General features: G+C 39.9%; 1 protein-coding gene across 19 annotated transcripts in view; it reads right to left on the minus strand.

Moving 5' to 3' along the window:
- Positions 1-22,692, minus strand: part of YEATS2 (YEATS domain containing 2) — a 115,644-nt gene that overhangs the window by 12,460 nt on the left and 80,492 nt on the right. For all 19 annotated transcript variants that reach the window (XM_060419890.1, XM_060419892.1, XM_027957835.3 and 16 more), the window contains 7 exons: positions 21,515-21,676; positions 19,399-19,571; positions 18,490-18,648; positions 15,294-15,470; positions 11,252-11,438; positions 4,982-5,110; positions 4,382-4,480 (listed from right to left, as the gene is read on the minus strand). In XM_060419890.1, the coding sequence (XP_060275873.1) occupies positions 4,382-4,480; positions 4,982-5,110; positions 11,252-11,438; positions 15,294-15,470; positions 18,490-18,648; positions 19,399-19,571; positions 21,515-21,676 (1,086 nt within the window). The remainder of the gene's footprint in view (positions 1-4,381; positions 4,481-4,981; positions 5,111-11,251; positions 11,439-15,293; positions 15,471-18,489; positions 18,649-19,398; positions 19,572-21,514; positions 21,677-22,692) is intronic.

Raw genomic sequence — 22,692 nt, forward strand, 5'->3', positions numbered from 1 at the left:
GTGTTTTCTTTGCCCAAAGTCATGAAGATATTCTCATATTCTCTTCCAGAAGCTTTACTGTTTCATCCTTCACATTTAGGTCTAGGACCCAATGCAAATTAAATTTTATGATGTAAGGTAGGGGCCAAGTTTTCTTCTTTCCCCTAAATGGATATATCTAATTAACCCAGTACAACTTATTGAAAAGAACATCTTTTCCCTACTGAGTCTGTCATAAATCAGGTTACCATATATGTGTGTGTCTATTTCTGGGCTGTCTTTTCTGTTCAATTATTCTATTTTGTCTCTTAAAAAAGTTTTTTTTTAATTTCAAAACAATTTCTAAAGGTTATTTTCCATTTACGGTTATTACAAAGTATTGGCTATATTCCCTGTGTTGTACAGTACATCTCTGAACCTGACTTACACCCAATGGTTTGCACCTTCCACTACCTGACCCCTACATTCTATCTGTTCCTGAACCAATACTACACTATCTCAATTATGTAGCCTTACAGTATATATATATCTGATGACCCAAGTCCCCCAGCTTTTTGTTCAAGATTATCTCAGCTACTCTAAGCGTGTGCATTCCCATATACATTTCAGACTATCTTGTCAATTTCTAAACAAACACAAAAACAACACTAGAGATTCTGACTGGGACTGTACTGAACCCATGTCATTTTGGGAGAGAGAATAAAATCAGGTATTTCAGTAAATTTATATAATTAATTATAATTGTATATCCTTCAAGTTTTTAGGTCTTTAAGTTTCTCTCATAAATATTTAGTGGATTGTTGGCAGTTAATTTCTATATAGAAAAAGTGGTTTTTATATGTATACCAACTTGTATTGAGTGACCTTGCTAATTTCATTGTCAGCAAGACATTTTCACCCAACCCCTAGTGATTCTGAGACTTCAAGAAGGAAGTCCTCAGAAAAACTTCAGACACTCTAGTTCTGTAGATGCAAGTATATGCTATTTATTTATTTGAGCCACACGGCACTGCTTGTGGTATCTTAGTTCCTGAACTGGGGACTGAACCTGCCACAGAATGAAAGCACCAAGTCCTAACTACACCAGGGAATTCCTGTAAATACAATCATTTAATCTGGCACTCAATTACAAAATCATATAATCAGTTATTTTCAGGTTGGGATAGCTATTTACTAGATAGGCTCTTCTAAGACTTACATACAATAGCCCCAACTAGAAACAAACCTAATGTCCACCAACAGTAGAAAGGATAAACATATTATGGGCTATCCATCCACCCCTACAGTATGGAATATTACTTAGCAACAACATGGCTGAATCTCAAAAAACACTGAGTGGGTGAATTAAATCAGACACAAAAGAATGCATGTGCTTCTACTAACATAAAGTTAAAAAACAGACACAACTAATCTATCGAAGAAATTGAAACAGTGGCTGCCTACAAGGGATGGGAATTTCTACAGTGTGAATGGGATGCTGGGATCATGCATTTGTCAAAACTCATCAAATGGTATGCTTAATTAAAATCAAACAGAAATGCTCTGGTCCCAGTCCAAAATTAATTGAATCAGAATCTGTATGAGAACTATGATACATACCTGCTACTGAGGAGAGATGCTGGTCTAGGTTAGCATCTTTCATCATGACTGACATACTTCTCCTAAAAGAACTAATCAGTAAATACTTTGGGCTTTGTGGGTCATGTGAACTCAGATGGAATGACCAAACTCTGAGGCTGCAGTGCACACACGGACAATATATAAATGAATCGGCATGGCCATGTGCCAATAAAACCTTATTTAAAAAATGAGCAGCAGCCTGCAGTCAGCCAACCCTTGCTTCAGATGGTCATCCTGTAAGTTTCAAATCCATCTCTTCCCAAGACTATTGTGAGAGATCCTGGAATGCCTGAAAAAAAGTATTTCAAATTCTGACTGCACTGCCTTCTAGTTTTCTACACTTGGGAAGTACAGACTTAGTATTTCCAAACTTCAGTTTCCTTATTGCAAAATGGGTATTGACAGCTCTTTTCAGGTACTTTGATCAGTCAGTTCAGTTCAGTTGCTCAGTTGTGTCCGACTCTTTGCGACCCCATGAATCACAGCACGCCAGACCTCCCTGTCCATCACCAGCTCCTGGAGTTCACTGAAGACTCATGTCCATCGAGTCAGTGATGCCATCCAGCCATCTCATCCCGTCGTCCCCTTTCTCCTCCTGCCCCCAATCCCTCCCAGCGTCAGAGTCTTTTCCAATGAGTCAACTCTTCGCATGAGGTGGCCAAAGTACTGGAGTTTCAGCTTTAGCATCATTCCTTCCAAAGAAATACCAGGGTCGATTTCCTTCAGAATGGACTGGTTGGATCTCCTTGCAGTCCAAGGGACTCTCAAGAGTCTTCTCCAACACCACAGTTCAAAAGCATCAATTCTTTGGTGCTCAGCCTTCTTCACAGTCCAACTCTCACATCCATACATGACCACAGGAAAAACCATAGCCTTGACTAGACGGACCTTAGTCGGCAAAGTAATGTCTCTGCTTTTGAATATGCGATCTAGGTTGGTCATAACTTTCCTTCCAAGGAGTAAGTGTCTTTTAATTTCATGGCTGCAGTCACCATCTGCAGTGATTTTGGAGACCAAAAAGGTAACGTCTGACACTGTTTCCACTGTTTCCCTATCTATTTCCCATGAAGTGATGGGACTGGATGCCATGATCTTCGTTTTCTGAATGTTGAGCTGTAAGCCAACTTTTTCACTCTCCTCTTTCACTTTCATCAAGAGGCCTTTTAGTTCCTCTTCACTTTCTGCCATAAGGGTGGTGTCATCTGCATATCTGAGGTGATTGATATTTCTCCTGGCAATCTTGATTCCAGCTAGTGTTTCTTCCAGTCCAGCGTTTCTCATGATGTACTCTGCATAGAAGTTGAATAAGCAGGGTGACAATATACAACCTTGACGTACTCCTTTTCCTATTTGGAACCAGTCTGTTGTTCCATGTCCAGTTCTAACTGTTGCTTCCTGACCTGCATACAGGTTTCTCAAGAGGTGGGTCAGGTGGTCTGGTATTCCCATCGCTTTCAGAATTTTCCACAGTTTATTGTGATCCACACAGTCAAAGGCTTTGGCATAGTCAATAAAGCAGAAATAGATGTTTTTCTGGAATTCTCTTGCTTTTTCCATGATCCAGCGGATGTTGGCAATTTGATCTCTGGTTCCTCTGCCTTTTCTAAAACCAGCTTGAACATCTGGAAGTTCATGGTTCACGTATTGCTAAAGCTTGGCTTGGAGAATTTTGAGCATTACTTTACTAGCATGTGAGATGAGTGCAACTGTGCAGTAGTTTGAGCATTCTTTGGCATTGCCTTTCTTTGGGATTGGAATGAAAACTGACCTTTTCCAGTCCTGTGGCCACTGCTGAGTTTTCCAAATTTGCTGGCATATTGAGTGTAGCACTTTCACAGCATCATCTTTCAGGATTTGAAATAGCTCAACTGGAATTCCATCACCTCCACTAGCTTTGTTTGTAGTGATGCTTTCTAAGGCCCACTGGACTTCACATTCCAGGATGTCTGGCTCTAGGTGAGTGATCACACCATCATGATTATCTGGGTCATGAAGTTCTTTTTTGTACAGTTCTTCTGTGTATTCTTGCACCTCTTCTTAATATCTTCTGCTTCTGTTAGGTCCATACCATTTCTGTCCGTTATCGAGCCCACTATATATATATATCTCACCAAGCAACTAGCATGGTGCCGGGTTACTTTAGGCTCTTACACAAGGTAGTTATCATTATTGTAGATGTTACAGATGTCAAAATGTTTTGTTCTAACACACTGTACTCTCTCCATCCAGTCAATAGTCATAAGTGTCCCCACTTCCAGCTGCCAACATCTGACCCTACTTATAGCTCCTTTACATAACTGTACACCCCAGGTGAGTCCCCTTGATTGGTCTACTTGCCCAAACAAGCCCTCTGAGTCTTCATCTCTACTGTTTCCTTAATCTGGCATGCCTCTCCATAGTAAAAAATGCTTCACTCTTAAAAGTTCTGGTTAAAATCCATGTTCTATACCAAAGTGTTATCCACTTCCACAACCCCTCATGTTCTATGAACCACACATCCTAGACTGAAATATTTCAGCATTCATTTTTCAGATCACCTATTGTGCATTTATCAATCACTGCTTACTGTCTACTTTCAACTCTCTCCAACCTGATTATAAATTCTTGGGGGGCAGAAATGATGCTTTACACATCTCTGTACTTCCCTCAATGAAGTCTGTATATAAACATCCTATGTATTTTTGAAGCGACTCACTCATGGATGCTGAAATTCAAGGGAGTCTTATGATAGTAAAGTCTTGCATAAAACTTCTGGGCAAACATACTGTGGGAAATGACATACCTTTTGTAACAGCTGCTGGAGCAGGGCTGGGGACAATTGGAGTTGGGGCAGCTACAGGCAGAATGGCAGGTGATTTGCTGGTAGAAAATGACTGAACCACTAACAGGCAAAAGAGGAGGGGAGGATACAAGAAATACAGAAATTATTTTAATGAAAATAATCTATCTCCCAAGGTGACAGCTCTACTGTAGATGACTAGCACAAAAACAATTTCAGTGTAACAGAAATGGTAACGTCCTTGCTTTACACACAGATTTATAAGGTGGGCTATTTACTATTAGTACCAGGGTAACTGAGCTGTTATTGTCAACCATAGAAATGCAGGCTTGGTCACTAACCTCATAAAGTAAAAACCCAACTGACCTGTACTCTCATAAATGTTTAAGATAAACTCCCCTGCTCACCTTTAGAAATGAGCAGTTATTTAGAAGTCAATGGATCACTTGGGTTTTACTTTCAGTCCTAGAGCTGGTGCCAGGGAGTATGGCGACAGCTCAAGGGCAGGCTGTACAAGGCAGGAATGGCCACTAAAGGATGGACTACAGACCTTCCCACCAGACAGACTTAGGGACAACCACACCCAATAGGTGAAGGACTCACCTTTATTCACAGGCATCAGTATCGTCTGCACACCTCCAGATGTGTTTACACTGAGTGGTTTGAGCTGGCTGGGGATCGTCAGGACAGCCTGCTGGGGATTGGATTGACTGGAGTGAATCTTTAACAATCCTAAAATAAGTTGGAAGATAAGGCCAAGCTGAAGATCAGATGCTTCCTTACAGTTCCTGCCCTCTTTAGCATTCACATTTTCTGACAGCAGGACGTTCTTAGGACATTTACTCTTTCGATAAAGAAAGAGCCAGAAGCATGAGGCAATGGATGAAGCAGGTTTCTCAATGAAACAATGATGCAACAATAATGAGTTATTTTTACCCTGCTATAGTTTAAGTAATACAAAAATTTTTGAAAAAGTGGAAATAATAGAAAAAGCCACAGAGTCCTACTGCAGACAACCAGTATCATCATTTTGAGATAGTTTTCTCCATGTTAGTTTTCTATGACTATTTGTTTTACATACAGCTGTGATACATACAAACTGGATATAAAATTTTGTATTTTGATTTGGATAATTATCATTTTCCTACCGGAAAACCTTCTCTGGCTCTGGTCTGCCTAGAGTATGTTTCCAAAATTAGTCAAAGCACTTGGAGTCTATTTTAATCTGTTCCTAATTTATTTACATCTCCTTTACAACATCTCTACGTATCTAATGCTTCAATCTATTTACTCACCAGAACTTAGTTTCCTATCTCTGTGCAGCCTTTATTTTTCAAACCAGATAGTCTCCACTTATTTTAGAAAGGTTCATCCTCTCCTATTTTGCTTTAAAGCAATTTCCATACTCCCATTTCCATCATAAAACTATTCTAGGCATTCAGAGGGCCAGTAAAAGTGTAACAAAAAGAGTACACAAGAAACAACTAAAATGCATGTTAGAATAACTTAAGAATACCAACAGAGGCTAAAGATACTTTAAGGCACTGGAATGCAGTTGGATTAAGAAAAGGAATAATCTCAAATACTTTCAAGAACAAAGCCTTCAATAAACAAAATCATTCTTTGGAATCAGTGAATGTTAGATTGTCAAGCAGTAATTAGTTACTGAGATGTGCTCCCCCCCACTCCCGCCTAAGAGTACAATTACCTGGTTTCTTCATATTTTAAAAATTCTTATTTCTATTTTAATACTACATGCTTATCAGTTGAAAAGTTACAAAGGGCTAAAAGGCATATAATTAAAAACAGCCATCCTTTGCTCCACCTCCCTGTCTTCATCTTATTCACAGGTAGTATCCATTTTTAACCCTTTTGGTCTTTTAAAAGAATGTGTATATTGTAGGCCTTGACTCAATCTGATGTAACATTTTAATGCTACACAATGACTTACTAGTAAGGGTAGATAAGCTTTAGACCCTATCTTCCCTCTCCTCCAATAATGGCCTGTATTGATTCAAAGAATACCATGATACTATGATTCCATTTCATTTTCTGGAGTTAAAAATTTTCCTCCTTTTCATCTGCTTATTTAGTTCTCTATTTCAACAACATACCAAAGTCTTCCCATGTCCTTCAAAAACACTACAAACCTCCCCTTAAATACAGAGTTCTCCTCCATATGGTCAAACCTCTTAAATAATTTACACTTCCATTTTTAAAGTCAGAGCTATTCTTCCCACGGTACTCTGATCTGCTCCATCTAGACTGCTGGTTTCTAGGGCTGCGGCAGAGGTCTCAGCTGTGGAGCATACTTCATAGCTACCTTGGGAGTTCCCTTTGCCTTCCTTCTATTTTTGTCCTTTTTCCTGGTCTACATCTCTTAACACTGATGAAACATATATTTTAATTATGCTCCGAGACAGAATCACAGAAAATACATCTGAAAGGCTGCCTGTCAGAAAATATCTACCCTCATACTTAGTAAAGACTGGGCCAACTGCAGAACTGTAGACTACAAGAATTCCCCTCTAGAATTTTGAAAAGCAATATTCCACCTTCCAGTACTGCTACTGACAAATCCAATGATAATGTAATTACTAAACTTTTCTGTTTACTTCTGGAACTCCTTTCAGTCTGATGTTGCCAGAGGTCCCTGATACATCAAAGCTTCTTTCTTAGTTTAGTGTCTACTTCTTGGTCTGTCCCCTGCTTTCACCCTGTGCACCATAGATTAATCTAAATGCTGTAGCCAATGACTTATTAAAAGATACAGGCAGCTCATGTTACTCCTTAGCAGAAGACCCCTACAATGGCTTCTCTTGGAGTAAAAATCAATGTTTTTACAATGATTCACAAAGGCCCTATGTGATTTGGCCCCAACACTCTGACTTCACCTCCCAGTACTCTTTCCCTTGCTAACTCTATTCCAGTCACAATGGGAGACTTGTTCAAAATAATTTGTAATGCACACAAAAAAATTAATTGAAAAATTATAAAGATTATACCTTAATTAAAAAAAAAGAATCCATATACACAAAATTAATGGATAGTAGAAAATAATGAGTCCCTTATGAAACTATTATATAGAGCTTCATCAGCAGTATCTCAGGAAACCTGAACTTAAAGCAAGGAGACTTAATTTACTGCATGTTAAAAATCAGAAAAAAAGAGAAGGCATTCATTTCTTACAATAGTAATTCCTTCCACTTCTATAATTTCTACTCCAGTGCTAATACACTACCTCTAAACATTCAGTTAGAAGAGAACAAGCAATCCTCATTAAAAAAAAAAAATTGGTCAATCTTAACTGAGGGGTAGAAACCATGGGAAAATAAATTAGCCTTAATGTTGGTACTTAACCATCCAAAAAGCAAATGAAACATAGGGTCTTGATTTGGAGTCATGAACGAAATTTGTATGGAAAGTACATCGTGTGAAATGTTGGGCTGGATGAAGTTCAAGCTGGAATCAAGACTGCTGGGAGAACTATCAATAACCTCAGATATGCAGATGACACCATCCTAATGGCAGAAAGCAAAGAGGAACTAAAGAGCCTCTTGAAGGTGAAAGAGGACAATGAAAAAGCTGGCTTAAAACTCAACATTCAAAAAGCTAAGATCATGGCATCCAGTCCCATCACTTCACTGTAAATAGATGAGGAAAAAATGGAAATAGTGACAGACTTTATTTTCTTGGGCTCCAAAATCACTGCGGATGGTGACTGCAATCACGAAATTAAAAGACTTGCTCCTTGGAATAAAAGCTATGACAAATCCAGACAGCGTATTAAAAAGTAGAGACATCACTTTGCCAAAAAAGGTTCATATCGTCAAAGGTATGGTTTTTCCAGTAATCATGTATGGATGTGAGAGTTGGACCATAAAGAAGGCTCAATACCAGAGAATTAATGCTCTTGAACTGTGGTGTTGGAGAAGACTCCTGAGAGGCCCTTGGACTGCAAGAGATCAAATCAGTCAATCCTAAAGGAAATCAATCCTGAATATTCATTGGAAGAAATGATGCTGAAGCTCCAACACTTTGGCCACCTGATGTGAAGGGCTGCTGACTCATTGGAAAAGACCCTGATGCTGGGAAAGACTGAAGGCAGGAGAAGACAACAGAGGATGAGATGGTTGGATAACATCACCAGTTCAGTGAACATGAGTTTGAGCAAAATCCAGGAGACAGTCAAGGACAGGGAAATCTGACATGCTGTAGTCCATGGGGTCACAAAGAGTTGGACCCAAGTGAGCAACTCAACAATGGAATCTAGTGATAATTATAGTAACAACATGGTCGGTTCTCCCTTGAGCTGGCCCATTGTTTTAACAGCATCTCCCACTCTAATACTTTATTTCCCTCTCATTCTGTCTCATCTCTGGAAATTCTTTTCCAACATGTGCTAAGACCATGACATTTTTGGTGGACCATATAAGGAACCTGGGGTTTCTTCCCCCACTTATAAACTTTATTTCCCTCTCATTCTGTCTCATCTCTGGAAATTCTTTCCCAACATGTGCTTGGACCACGACATTTCTGGTGGCTCATATAGGGAACTTGGGGTCTCTTCCCCCACCTCCTCGCTTCTCCTTTCTCACAGGGACCCTCTGCCAACAGGCAAGTGCTGTGGAAGCAACTGAGGAACTCTGGCCAGGGTTACCCTCTGGTGTGTTCCAAAGGCCCCACTGCTCACTGCGCCCCAGGAGCTGCCACCCGAACGGGTAAGGGTCTCTCTTTTGTCTTCTTTACAACTGAGGACTAGGTCACCAATATTGTGTAGGCACAGGTCAGGCACTTAAAAGCCATTAGGACACCTGCCACATGAAGACTCCCATGTGAGGATAAGGGGGACACGAAATGGATCAGGCCACAAGGGCATCTGCCCCAGCAAGACAAATTCTGTGCACCGTGTCAGGCACAAAGTGGTTGAAGCAAAAAAGACCACTGTCCCCTGGCCACTGCCTCCCTGAAAGGATTTAAGGCCGATTCCTCAGCCTTAAAAAAAAAAAGGAAAAATAAAAATACCCACATAAAAAAAATTTGGTCAATTTTAATTGGGAGGTAGAAACCATGGGAAAAATAAATGAGAATTTCCACAATCTTTTTTTGGTAGTTTTGAAAATACCCAAGAGTAGTTAAGATGACTTATTTAGACTGAAGAGCTCACAAGCCTGTGCTTTTATTTTAGCAAACTATATGCAGTAAAAGGGACGAATATCCACAATCTTTATTCAAAGGGACCGGGGCATGTGTTGTTGTTTATTTGCTAAGTCGTGTCTGACACTTTAAGACACCATGAACTGCAGCATTCCAAGCTTCCCTGTTCTTCACTATATCCAAGGTTTGCTCAAACTCATGTCTATTGAGTCAGTGATGCCATCCAACAATCTCATGTTGACCCCTTCTCCTCCCACCCTCAATCTTTCCCAGCATCAGGGTCTTTTCCAATGAGTTGATTATATGTATGTGTATGTATTTATGTATGTTTCTCTGTACGTACATATGTGTCTATATATGATATATGTTATTGTTAAGTCACTAAGTAATGTCTGACTCTCTGCAACCCCATGGACTGTATGTAGCATGCCAAGGCCCTCTGTACTCCACTATCTCCCTGAGTTTGCTCAAATTCATGTCCATTGAGTTGGCGATGCTATCCATCTCATCCTCTGTTGCCCTCTTCTCCTTTCTGCCCTCAATCTTTCCTAGCATCAGGGTCTTTCCAGTGAGTCGGCAGTCCTTCGCATCATGAGGCCGTATTAAGTCATTTAAATAGCCTGTCAAAGAAGGTCAGGTTTTTCTCTAAAATAGTTATGGAGAAGCACAACAGTAAGCAAACATTTGGTTTTTACAGCTTTTTGAATTTCAGAATTGTAGATAAGGGAATGTGGACTAACAACGATGATACTAAAAATAACAATAGCAGCAATTATTTATATAATGATTACTACATGTAACACAGTACCCTAGGCATTTAAACTTCATGAGGTAAGCATTAGGCAATCCAGCTTCAAGATTTGTGCTCTAGTTTACCCAAAGAAGTAAAAGGCACACTTTTCTGGGGCCATTCAGTATGGGCATGGAGACAGGATACATTTCATCAAACCTCAGGCATGTCATTCTGACACAACTTAATACAGTAACCACTGTTAAAAATCATGTCTTGGACTCAAAATTTACATCTTTACATTTAAAAATTTTACATTTTATGTACTTTATGAAAGCAAAAAGAAATGTATGATGTTTTGCCATGAGGTCCTTTCAAAACTGATGAGAAATACCCAGAAGAGTTCCAGATGGCTGAAGTTTTACTATATAACTTAAAAATTCTTACTCAATCCATAAAAACATTTCAGACTTGAAAATTTATACCTACATTTTAAATAATACTTCATCTAGAAAGCAGCTATATGAAAAATGCTTCCAAGTTAATGGTTTTTAATAATTTATTATACAAAATTTTGGCAAGAGTCCCCTGGACTGCAAGGAGATCCAACCAGTCCATCCTAAAGGAGATCAGTCCTGGGTGTTCATTGGAAGGACTGATGCTGAAGCTGAAAGTCCAATACTTTGGCCACCTCATGCGAAGAGTTGACTCATCGGAAAAGACCCTGATGCTGGGAGGGATTGGGGGCAGGAGGAGAAGGAGACGACAGAGAATGAGATGGATGGATGGCATCACCCACTCGATGCACATGACTTTGAGTGAACTCCGGGAGTTGGTGATGGACAGGGAGGCCTGGCGTGCTGTGATCCATGAGGTCACAAAGAGTCAGACACGACTGAGAAACTGAACTGAACTGAACTAAAGACCTTCCAGAAATATTCTAGACCAAAGAAAGGAAACGGAAATAAAACGATGATACAACTGACCTGATACTGTGGCTTTTCCAGAGATGGGGTTTGGTGTGGACACCAGGGACGTGGCGCTGATGACAGAGGGGGCAGGAGCCTTGCAGGATCCCACGGCGGCCTGACTCATACACACTTGCTGCTGTCCAGAAGTTTTCATGACAGAACCCACAGTAGACGATGAACCAGGAGTTGTTCCTTCTGATTGCTAAACCACAGAACCAGAAATAATAAAAATTAAGAAGTAGTGTAACTTACTTACAACAGTGACTGCCATGTAGCACACCCAAAATATTAGCTAGTAGCTGTTATTAACTACCTATTCAATGTCATGCCGTGTAAAATAATTGCTTCTTTAGTTTGGTGGTTCCTACCCCATCACTTATGGGAAATAGATGGGGAAACAGTGGCAGACTTTATTTTTTTGGGCTCCGAAATCACTGCAGATGGTGACTGCAGCCATGAAATTAAAAGACGCTTGCTCCTTGGAAGAAAAGTTATGACCAACCTAGATAGCATATTCAAAAGCAGAGATATTACTTTGCCAACAAAGGTCCATCTAGTCAAGGCTATGGTTTTTCCATTGGTCATGTATGGACGTGAGAGTTGGACTGTGAAGAAAGCTGAGCGCTGAAGTATTGATGCTTTTGAACTGTGGTGTTGGAGGACTCTGGAGAGTCCCTTGGACTGCAAGGAGATCCAACCAGTCCATTCTGAAGGAGATCAGCCCTGGGATTTCTTTGGAGGAAATGATGCTAAAGCTGAAACTCCAGTACTTTGGCCACCTCATGCGAAGAGTTGACTCATTGGAAAAGACTCTGATGCTGGGAGGGATTGGGAGCAGGAGGAGAAGGGGACAACAGAGGATGAGATGGCTGGATGGCATCACTGACTCGATGGACGTGAGTCTGAGTGAACTCCGGGAGTCGGTGATGGACAGGGAGGCCTGGCGTGCTGTGATTCATGGGGTCGCAAAGAGTTGGACATGACTGAGAGACTGAACTGAAACTGAACTGATGTTTTCAGACTTCATGGGCCAGGACATTTTAAAAATTTCAAAATGAGGATGTATTATAGGATTACCATATTAAAAAATTCACCACCTATTATATCACTTTATAAAATAAGGTCCGTCTAGTCAAGGCTATGGTTTTCCCAGTAGTCATGTATGGATGTGAGGGTTGAACTATAAAGAAAGCTGAGTGCTGAAGAATTGAGGCTTTTGAACTGTGGTGATGGAGAAGACTTTTGAGAGTCCCTTGGACTACAAGTAGATCAAACCAGTCAGTCCTAAAGGAAATCAATTCTGAATATTCACTGGAAGGACTGATGCTGAAGCTGAAACTCCAACACTTTGGCCACCTGATGCAAAGAACTGACTCATTGGAAAAGACCCTGGTGCTGGGAAGGATTGAAGGCGGGAAAAGGGGACAACAGAGGATGAGATGGTTGGATGGCATCACCGACTCAATGGACATGAGTCTGAGTAAACTCCGGGAGTCTGTGATGGACAGGGAGGCCTGGTGTGCTGCAGTCCATGGGGTCATAAAGAGTCAGACACAACTGAGCGACTGAACTGACTGACTGATAAAACGGTATTTCAACTTATCACCCGCAATCGGACATAATCTCAGAATGTGAAAATGGAATAGTATGACTTTATTAAAAACTCACTGAAATATTTTAAAGTTTGTCATATTATTCAACAAACATCTACACAAAGCAGTGTTAAATATCAGGGTCTCGAGATAAAAGCCCTCAAGGAGAGGGTTACCAGACAGTGATGAAGGCTGCAGCAGGCAAGGGTACAAGGCAGAATGACAAGTGAGAAGGTTACTCCTTCAGCCTAGGGATGGGAGGGAGAGCACTGGGAGCGTTAGGGATATCTCGAAGACAGGAAAAGGGGGAGATAAGAGGGTCTTCCCTGGCAGGAGAGAGCACGCAGAAAGTCAGAGGGGTAAGAAAGAACATATATTCAAGGAACTGCAAAGTAGAGTGATATGAGTAGGCATGTGAGGTGAAGCAGTAGTTGCAAGAAGTGTGAAGCCTGGGAAGTGAGCACCTTGGAGTGTCAAGAGAATTCAAAAGGGAAACAGACTTTTCAACAAACGTTGCTGGCCAACTGGATACTTACAAACAGACGAATAAAGTTTGGCCCCCTATCTCATACCGTATACAAAGATTAATTCAAAATGGACAAAGGGGTAAATGTAAGGGCCCAAACTAGAAAACTCTTAGAAGAAAACAAAGGCTTATATTTTCTGACTTTGGATTAGGCAATGGTTTTTTACTAGCATAAACAAGCAATGAAAGAAAAACTGATAGGGGACTTCCCTGGTGGTGCAGTGGATAGGAATCCACCTGCCAATGCAGGGAACATGGGTTTCATCCCTGGTCCAGGAGGATTCTACATGCCACGAAGCAACTGAGCCGATGTCCCACAACTACTAAGCCTGCAAGCTGCACCTACTGAAGCCTGGGTGCTCTGGAGTCACACACCACAACTAGTGAGCCTGTGCACCTAGAGCCTGTGCTCTGCAACAAGTGAAACCACTGCAATGAGAAGCCTGCACACTGCAACAAAGAGTAGCCCCTGCTTGCCACAACTAGGGAGAGCCCATCCGCAGCAACCAACACCCAGTGCAAAGGATCTGCCTGTCAATGCAGGAGACGGGTTCAATCCCTGATCCAGGAAGACGCCACATGCCACAAAACAACTAAACCTGCGAGCATGGCCACAACTCCTGAGCCCATGCACTAGAGCCCAGGACCCACAGCTACTGAGCCCGTGTGCCCTAGAACCCGCACTCCGTAACAAGAGAGGCCACAATGATGAGAAGCCCATGCGCCAAAACTAGAGCAACCCCCTGCTCTCCACAAGAGAAAAGCCTGCTCAGCAAAGACTCAGCACAGCCAAAAATAAATAATAAAAATTATTTTTTAAAAACTCTATTAAAAAGAAAACAGGTAAACAGGACTTCATCAAAGTTAGTTTTGTGATTCAAGAAAGTGAAAAGACAGATGAGAGGAGAAAATTTTTGCAAATCTGGTAAAAGACTTGTATCTAAAATCTCCTACAACTCAATAAGAGAAAGAGAGTAAATAACCCAACCAAATAATGGGCAAAGGACCTGAACAGACATTTCTCCAAAGATAATATACAAATGGGCAGTAAGTATGTGACAAGATGCACAATATCACTAGCCATCAGGGAAATGGAAATCAAAACCACAGTGAAATACCACTTCACACCCAATACAATCACTAAAACAAACAAAAGCTCCAAACAAAAACAACAAGCATGGACAGAAACAATTATCAGCAAAGACTGGAAAAACTTTGAACCCTCATACATTGCTGGTGGGACTCTACAACAATGCAGCTGCTTGGGAAACCAGTTTAGTAGTTCTTCAAAATGTTAAATGTAGTTACTATATCATCTAGCAATTCCTTCCTAAGTATAAAGACAAGATAAATGAAAACACAGGATTATATAAAAGGGCTTCCCTCATGGCTCAGCCTGCAACATAAAACTTGTACACAAACGTTCATGGCACCATTAATCATTATAATCAAAAGGGGAAAACAGCCCAAATATCCATCAACTGATGAACGGAGAAACAAAATGTGGTATATCCATAATACTGAATATTACTTGGCTATAAAAAGGAATAAGTACTAACACATGTTATAAAATTTATGAACCTTGAAATTATGCTAAGCAAAAGAAGCTGGTCACAAGTAGATTAGAAGCTGCCTAAGACTTGGGAGAAGGAGGCAGAAAATCAGAGTGACTACTACTGGGTACTAAGGTTCTTTTTGAAGTAATAAAAACAAAAAGTTCTAGAATTAGACAGTAGTGATGGTTATACAACCTTGAGAATAAAAACCACTGAACTGTATGCTTTAAAATGGTGAATTTTGTGGTATGTGAATATTTGAATTTTTTTTAAAAGAACAATTAGTCAGTGTGCCTGACAACTAGCTTATGTTGTGTGTGTGTTTTTTTTCTTTACTGATTTTATGCTTCATTATGATTTTCTACTATCATGCTACTTCTCACCTGTTGTGCAGGCCCATTTGCGGAGAGGGCTACAGCTGGGGAAGTGGCAGTTGTGATAACCCCTCCTGCAACTCTCAGCATTGTGGTTCCAGGCTTTGAGAGCTGGGATGTGGCTGGTACAGACTTCAAGGTGCTATCAGATATTTTCATTAGAGATGCCTGTCCCCCCGGGGCTGCCTGCAGAGACAAAACAGGTTGGAGTAATAACGTTACCCTGGTTAACAGGCACAATTCAATCTTTACCTACATATCCGGCCCCCCGTAACCCATCCCCAAAAAGGCCTTGCTAATCAAAACTATATGAAGTATTTATTTGTGTACTTTCCAACAAGCTCTCACGTTTATGACGTTTTAATATAAACGTTCCTTTATCCCTGATGTAGACCAAGTAAATGAATGTATTTGCAAGTCACCGTTTGGCAGCTGTGCCTTCAAAAGTAGGAGACATTTGTTATTAAAAACCTGAGCCCAAAGTGCTCCTAAATGTAACACATAATGTTTAGACATGAAAATCTAATCAAGGGCTGGATTTAAATGGGTAATTTAATGGTGCTAGTATAGGCAGAGCATTTAGCATTTGAGACTCATTCAACAAATTACAGTTTTAGAGGTTTTGTCAGGGTTCAGCAAACTTTTTCTATAAAAGGCATGAGTAAGCATTTTCAGTTTTGCAGCTTGGTTAAATTATTGCATGGAGTCATGACTAGAATCCAGAAGAAGTAGCCGTGACATTAATCTATATTGGGGTCTCATGCAAATTAAAACCACAATGAGATATCACTTCATACTCACAAAAATGGCTACAATTTAAAAGAATGATGATACTCTGTGTTGTGAGGATGTACAGTAACTAGAACTCTCCCACATTACTCATGGGAGAATCAAATGGTACAACTACTTTGATAATGATAGATATAAAACTATACATCAGTTTTTTATACTTACCCTATGACCTAGCTATTCTACTATACAAATGATCTGTATAAGAATGCTCATAACAGTATCATTCATAAGTCAAAACCTGGAAATAACCCAAGCATCCATCAACAGGAGAGTAGAGTCAAGCAACAAAACATTACTCAAGAATAAAAAATCAAAAATCAATACACACATGGATAAATGTCAAAAACATTCTATTCAACAATAGAAGCTAAAAAAGTCTATAATTTTATTGATATGAAGCTCATGAACAGACAAAAGCTACTCAATGGTAACAGAAATAGAAAAATGGTAATATAAAAAAGTGGAATGAGAAATGAAGGTTATGTTTTAGAGTGATGGAAATGCTCTAACATGTGACTGAGATAGGCTTGAAAGAGCACAGACATCCATCCAACTCACTGAGCAGTACACTGTGATGTACGCATTATTCTATGCAACTTATACCTTAATAAAAAGCAACAGCAAAGGTCTTAGCTGTGGCAGAACAAAAAAAGAAAGTCACTGCATTGGGTGCAACATGAGCAGATTAGAAGAAATTAGCTAAGATTTTAAAGAACTGCTTAAAGAATTCTGGAGCCTGATATCTGTTTAATATAGCAAAGAGCATCTGATCAAAGGGAATTCATCACTCAAGGAAACCAAATGCTGGTAATCTGAAAAGATCAACAAAACTGATAAATCTTCTAACTAGACTGATCAAGAAAAAAGAGAAGATATATAATTATCAAAGTCCAGAATGAAAAGGGGGACATCACTAAATAGCCTAGAGACATTAAAAGGATAATTAGGGAAAATCATGAACTAGTTTGTTCCAAGAAATTCAACTACTTAGATGTGATAAAGGGCTTCTCTAATGGCTCCGACGGTAAAGTATCTGCCTGCAATGCAGGAGACACAGGTTCAATCTCTGGGTTGGGAAGATCCCCTGGAGAAGGGAATGGCAACCCACTCCAATATTTGTGCCTGGAGAATCCCATGGACAGAGAAGCCTGGCGGGCTACAGTCCATGGGGTCACAAAGAGTCGCATATAGCTGAGCAACTAATAAACACACAAACACACACAGAGATGTAATAAACCAATTCATTTAAGGATATAAACTACCAAATCTCCTTAAGACTAAATAACCTGAACAGTCGTATGTGTTAAATAAATTGGAACTGTAGATTAACACCTTCCCAATTAGAAAAGCTCCAGGCCACTACAGTTTCACTGGTATATTCTGAATAGTTAAGAAATAATACCAAGTTGATATAAATTCTTCTCTAAAAAGTGAAAGGGAAGGAGAAGTTTCCAACTCATTTTATGAGGTCAGCACTACGCTGATACCAAAATCAGACAGAAATTGCAATGAAAATTACTGACCAATATTCCCTGGGAAAATTCTAGACAAAATGTTACCAAATCAAATTCAACAGTACTGTAAGAGAGTATTTGAAAATATCACAACCAAGTAGGTTTTATTCTAGGAATGCATGGTTGTTTTAACATTCGAAATATCGATGATTCACTTTATTAACAAATTAAAAAAAAAGAAAAACCACATGATCCTCTCAATAGACAGAGAAAAAGCATTTGACAAAAATCTGATGTGCTTTGAGAACTGCTGATCTACACACAGACGTAAAAAGTGCGTTATTTGTTAAAAATGGCGTCACACTGTCTATACCTTCTACACTTTGTTTCATCTGTAAGTTTTTGAAATTTAGCTGTAGATTCTCCTACAGATGATTATGATACCCCTCGCCCAGTCAAAATTCCCCGTCATTACTCTTCTGCCTATACTAAAGCAGCTATAGAAACATATACCAAGCTTCCTATAGCATTTACTTACAATATGGATAGTGTGGCTGATATAACCTATACTATTCAGAATCTCTGATACAAAGTCCCTGCAGAGAAATTTTTAGAACGAAGGGTCAAGAAAATGTTTCTTCTTAGAAAATATTATGTGGTTATTTTTCTTCCTCTCACAAGTAGGAGAATTTTACAACTGATCATCTTATTTAACTTTGGCACATTTTATCAAATATACAAGATATTACTGTTTGCATATCTAAATAACTCTCTGGTCTCATCTTCTCATTCTACTTATATTTCCCCAAATCTTGATATTTTATTCTTATTATTCTATACTATTTTATCCCTTATTCTCTTAGGTAACTATAATTTCTCTGTGGAAAGAAACAAGCTGTAATATTTAAATAAATGCCATAACTACCACATATTTGGTATGTGTGTGAGTGTGCATTTACCTGGGTAAACAAAGTGGTTTTTTGTCCAGAGATGACTTTTAACGTCTGCTGTCCTTGTGCAGAGGATGTGCTGACTCCCAGTGTTCCTTGGACCACTGACCCCGTAGTCAGCTGTTTCCCAGATGTCTGCGGTGATGGCTGGCCAACTAAAAATGTGCCCTAAGTTACAAACAAAGACCTGATCAGTAATTTGTGAAGTTCAAATGACTTTAAATCACAAGGTCCCATATTATAAGCAACAATGCTCCCTTCATTTCTGCTACTCACGAAAACAAACAGAATAGCTCTCATCTCAGTGTCACTACCAACAGCTATCCCTGCTTCTCAAACTTTGCACTTGAGTTACACAGCAGGCTGTTGGAAGCTCAAGTTTTACAATCTAGTCCTCACAGCTGGATTACTAAGAATACCTGGAACCAAAATTCTTTTCCCTTACTTGGAGAGGAGCCAAGAAAGAGGGGAAAGAAAGGATTAAGGGAAAGCAAGATGGTAGACAGCTGTCCCTAACCTTGAATCCAATGTTAATTCCAAACCATAACTTGGTACTATCTGGTTACTCCCGTCTAAGAGAAAATTTTCAACTACACACTGATACTATTCCAAACCCATGAGAGGCAACAGCATAGCAAACATCTCTCAGGAAGATCTGGGTTTAAACCCAAATGCTACCAACTAGCTCAGCAGAGAGATCCTGGATAAGTTACTTAAGTCCTTCTGAATCTCTACTTGATTTTCTCTCAAAACATAGATAGCAAGCCCCAAATAACACAAATTTGTAACATGGCTAAAATGTTATTAATAGTACTGACCCCCTGATTCCAGAGCTGTAAAGGTTAATCCACTACAATTAAAGGCAGTCATTATAAATAACTAGGTGATTTAGAAGGTACCAGTGACAGATGACCATACCTGAGGGGTTTGCTTGAGGATGTAGGATGTGTACGTCAGATGCTGGGATATCCCTCCAGGGCCAGCAGGGTTCTGGGCTCCACCGGTTCCGCCTGTTCCTCCACTGCTGCCACCGCCTCCCCCACCACTACTGCTGCCGCCACCGCTGCCGCCAGCTGAGCCAGACTGGAGGTCTGAAAATGCAACAAATGACAGCATAGTCATAAGAATACTAAGAGGAGCCGTAACAGAGAAAACAGATGAGCCCAGAGCAATGTTGTCACGAAGGCTGCATTCCTCCCCTTTCCTTCTTTCCTCCTTTTTTGGTGATACAGACTTCTGTGACAAGAGTGAGAATTTCCGGGTGCAGAAGATGGAAATATATTTACTTCTGACTGAATGGAGGTCAACTAGTTCAGCCCTGAGTACTGAAATGCAGAACTTCTCTTTGCAAGTGGGCTTAGCTGTGGGAGATTGAGTTGGATACATATTCTAACCAAGTGTTTTTAATCAACACCTAATGTGCTCAGAGAAGAGCTCCCAAACTTTTTGGCATCTGATTCAATTTCAGTGAAACTGCTGGAATTTAGTGTAATTTTACAGTACTCTCTCTTTTCCATCTCACCCTGCTCTGGAAAAAACTAAGACTTTCCTCATCTTTATAATGACTCCAGTCTATTTTGCTTTTCAAATTCCACTTTAAAGCCTCTGTACCCCTTTTTACTTTCTTTTTGGTGACATACAAAAACTAAACTCTAAGGAGCTCTCTGAATGGATTTTTGGAATACTTGCATTGTCTTCCTCTTACATAGCTAAATTTTTGATACATCACTGCTTAGGTATGAGGAAAAAACACCAGGGTGAGAGAGTGGAGATCACTCATTACAGTCAGTAAACAAAATCGTTGACTAGCTTCTGAAACTCAGTCCCCCAAAACCAAATTTCCCTGCCAAGTTTATGATGAATCTCTCTATCCAAAACTTTATTCCCTTTCTTGTACCCTTTGACCTCAGTCCTGTGCTAACTGAACATTAATCAACCAGAGTCAGAAGACTAAAACTGCCATTGTTAATAAAATCATTCATGTACTAAAACTGTTGTTGCAAATAACATCACTGAAGTAAAAACTCAGTTTCTCCAGGGCAAGATGAGCGAACAGACCCCTGAGCCTTGGACCACCTGGCCAGAGAAACATAAACCAGAGACATGCTGACTCCCAAAACTATGACTAAGAAATGTTACGAGATGATGATTAACCCTGGCTTCTCTGTTCTTCCCCTTTAAAAACTCCAAACTCAAAGACCAAGCTGGAGTGGACCTGAGACTTGTTTCCCACTTGCTTGGTTGGTGCCCTGCAATAAACCCTTGCTCTGCTGCAAACTCCTCCTGTCAGAAACTGCCTTTCTGTACCATGGGCACACAAGCCCTTGCCTGGTTACAATTACACACTGCACTTTGGCAAGTGGCTAATTTCTAACGAACCTAACTGCTGTACCAATTATACTTCTGACTCAGACAGAAGTAATTCCTCTTACCCTTTCAACACCACCCAAACTGTTTTTTACTATATGTCAAAGCAAAAGTTTATAAACCATTTATATAAGTATAAACCATCTAATTTCTTTGGGGCTTTACATCTTATACACTAAAGTTGAGCCTGTATTTCTCTTGCCATTTCCCAAACTAGCAAATTTAAGATGCACATCTAAATAATGGCAAGCAGAGACACTTGATTCCAATCCTATTCCCATCCCCTTCAAGATAAAAACAGGTGTTCAGCAATCTTCTCAGGTGTTACCAGTTTTTAGATACCCGACAGAAAGAACTCTTACTTCCAGCTTAGCCTTCTCCCCAGAACAGCTTCAACATCCTCACCTCTTCAGTGTATTTGTTCCTGATCCCAGACTCTTCAGTAGATAAATCCAAGAAAACAGTGTCACCTCCCAAGACTATGATTATTTTAAAAATCCATTGCTAGTTAAAATATTTGTATGGTTTAAATCCATGTGGGCAAATGCCACCATGTTACCACAAAGCTAACAAAATGCTTTCTGAAACAGGTAAGAACTGCCCCTCTGGTGGATGAGGTGAACATACTCAAAGACCCAAGAACCAAATGATTTAACGATGGACTCACTAGCATTGTTGGTAGCTCGCAGGATGGCTCCCTGAGGGATCAGCAGCAGTTTTCCTTTGCCCGAAGGGTTCTTACTGTTTGTTGTAAGGTAGAGTTTAGTGCCAGGAGGCAAGTTTGCCAAGTTGGCCAAATTAGTAGCTGGAAGCTGCAATGTTGCCATCACTAAAATGGTGAAGGAAATAAAGGGGAAAAAAAGAAAGAGGAAACACAGTAAGTTAAGTTGGAACTGAAGGCAATGCTAGTTCTGAAATGGAAGCTAGAGAATGCTAGTTCTAAAATAAAATACTTATTCAAAAACGTTAATAAACATGGTGGGAATGTAAACTGATACAGCCACTACAGAAGACAGTTCGGAGATTCCTTAAAAAACTAGGAATAAATCTACCATATGACTGAGCAGTACCACTTCTAGGCATGTATCCTGAGGAAATGAAAATTGAAAAAGGCACGTGTACCCCAATGTTCACTGCAGTACTATTTACGAAGCTGGGACATGGAAGCAACCTAGATGTCCATCAACAGACGAATGGATGAAGCAGCTGTGGTACATTTATACAACAGAATACTACTCAGCCATAAAAAGGAATGCATTTGAGTCAGTTCTAATGAGGTGGATGAACCTAGAAGTCAGTCAGAAAGAGAAAAAATATCATATACTAACACATATATGTGGAATCTAGAAGGATGGTACTGATGAACCTATGTGCAGGGCAGCAATGGAGATGCAGACATAGAGAACAGACTTGTTGACATGGGCGAGGCTGAGGAATGAGAGGGCAGCAAGCATGCAGAGAGAGCATGGAAGCAGCTACACTACAATATGTAGAACAGACAGCCAATGGAAATTTGCTGTGTGACTGAGGGAACTCAAACCCGGCTCTGTAAAAACCTAGAGGGGTGGGAAAGGGTGGGAGGTGAGAGGGAGGTTCAAGAGGGAGGAACACATATACGCTGAATGGCTAATTCATGTTGCTATACGGCAGAAACCAAACCAATACTGTAAAGCAATTGTCCTTCAATTAAAAAAAAACACAACAAAACTCTACAGTTTGCTTCCTAGATACACAATGCTTTAAAGGCTGACATTCTTAATTATCTTGCTAATTAAAAAATTTACATACTAGAAGAATCTGCTATAAACTATAAAGAAGTTTATATCTGTGTATAAATAGAGTGAC

The sequence above is a fragment of the Ovis aries genome, chromosome 1 (assembly GCF_016772045.2).
Source record: "Ovis aries strain OAR_USU_Benz2616 breed Rambouillet chromosome 1, ARS-UI_Ramb_v3.0, whole genome shotgun sequence".
Classification (NCBI taxonomy): Eukaryota; Metazoa; Chordata; class Mammalia; order Artiodactyla; family Bovidae; genus Ovis; species Ovis aries.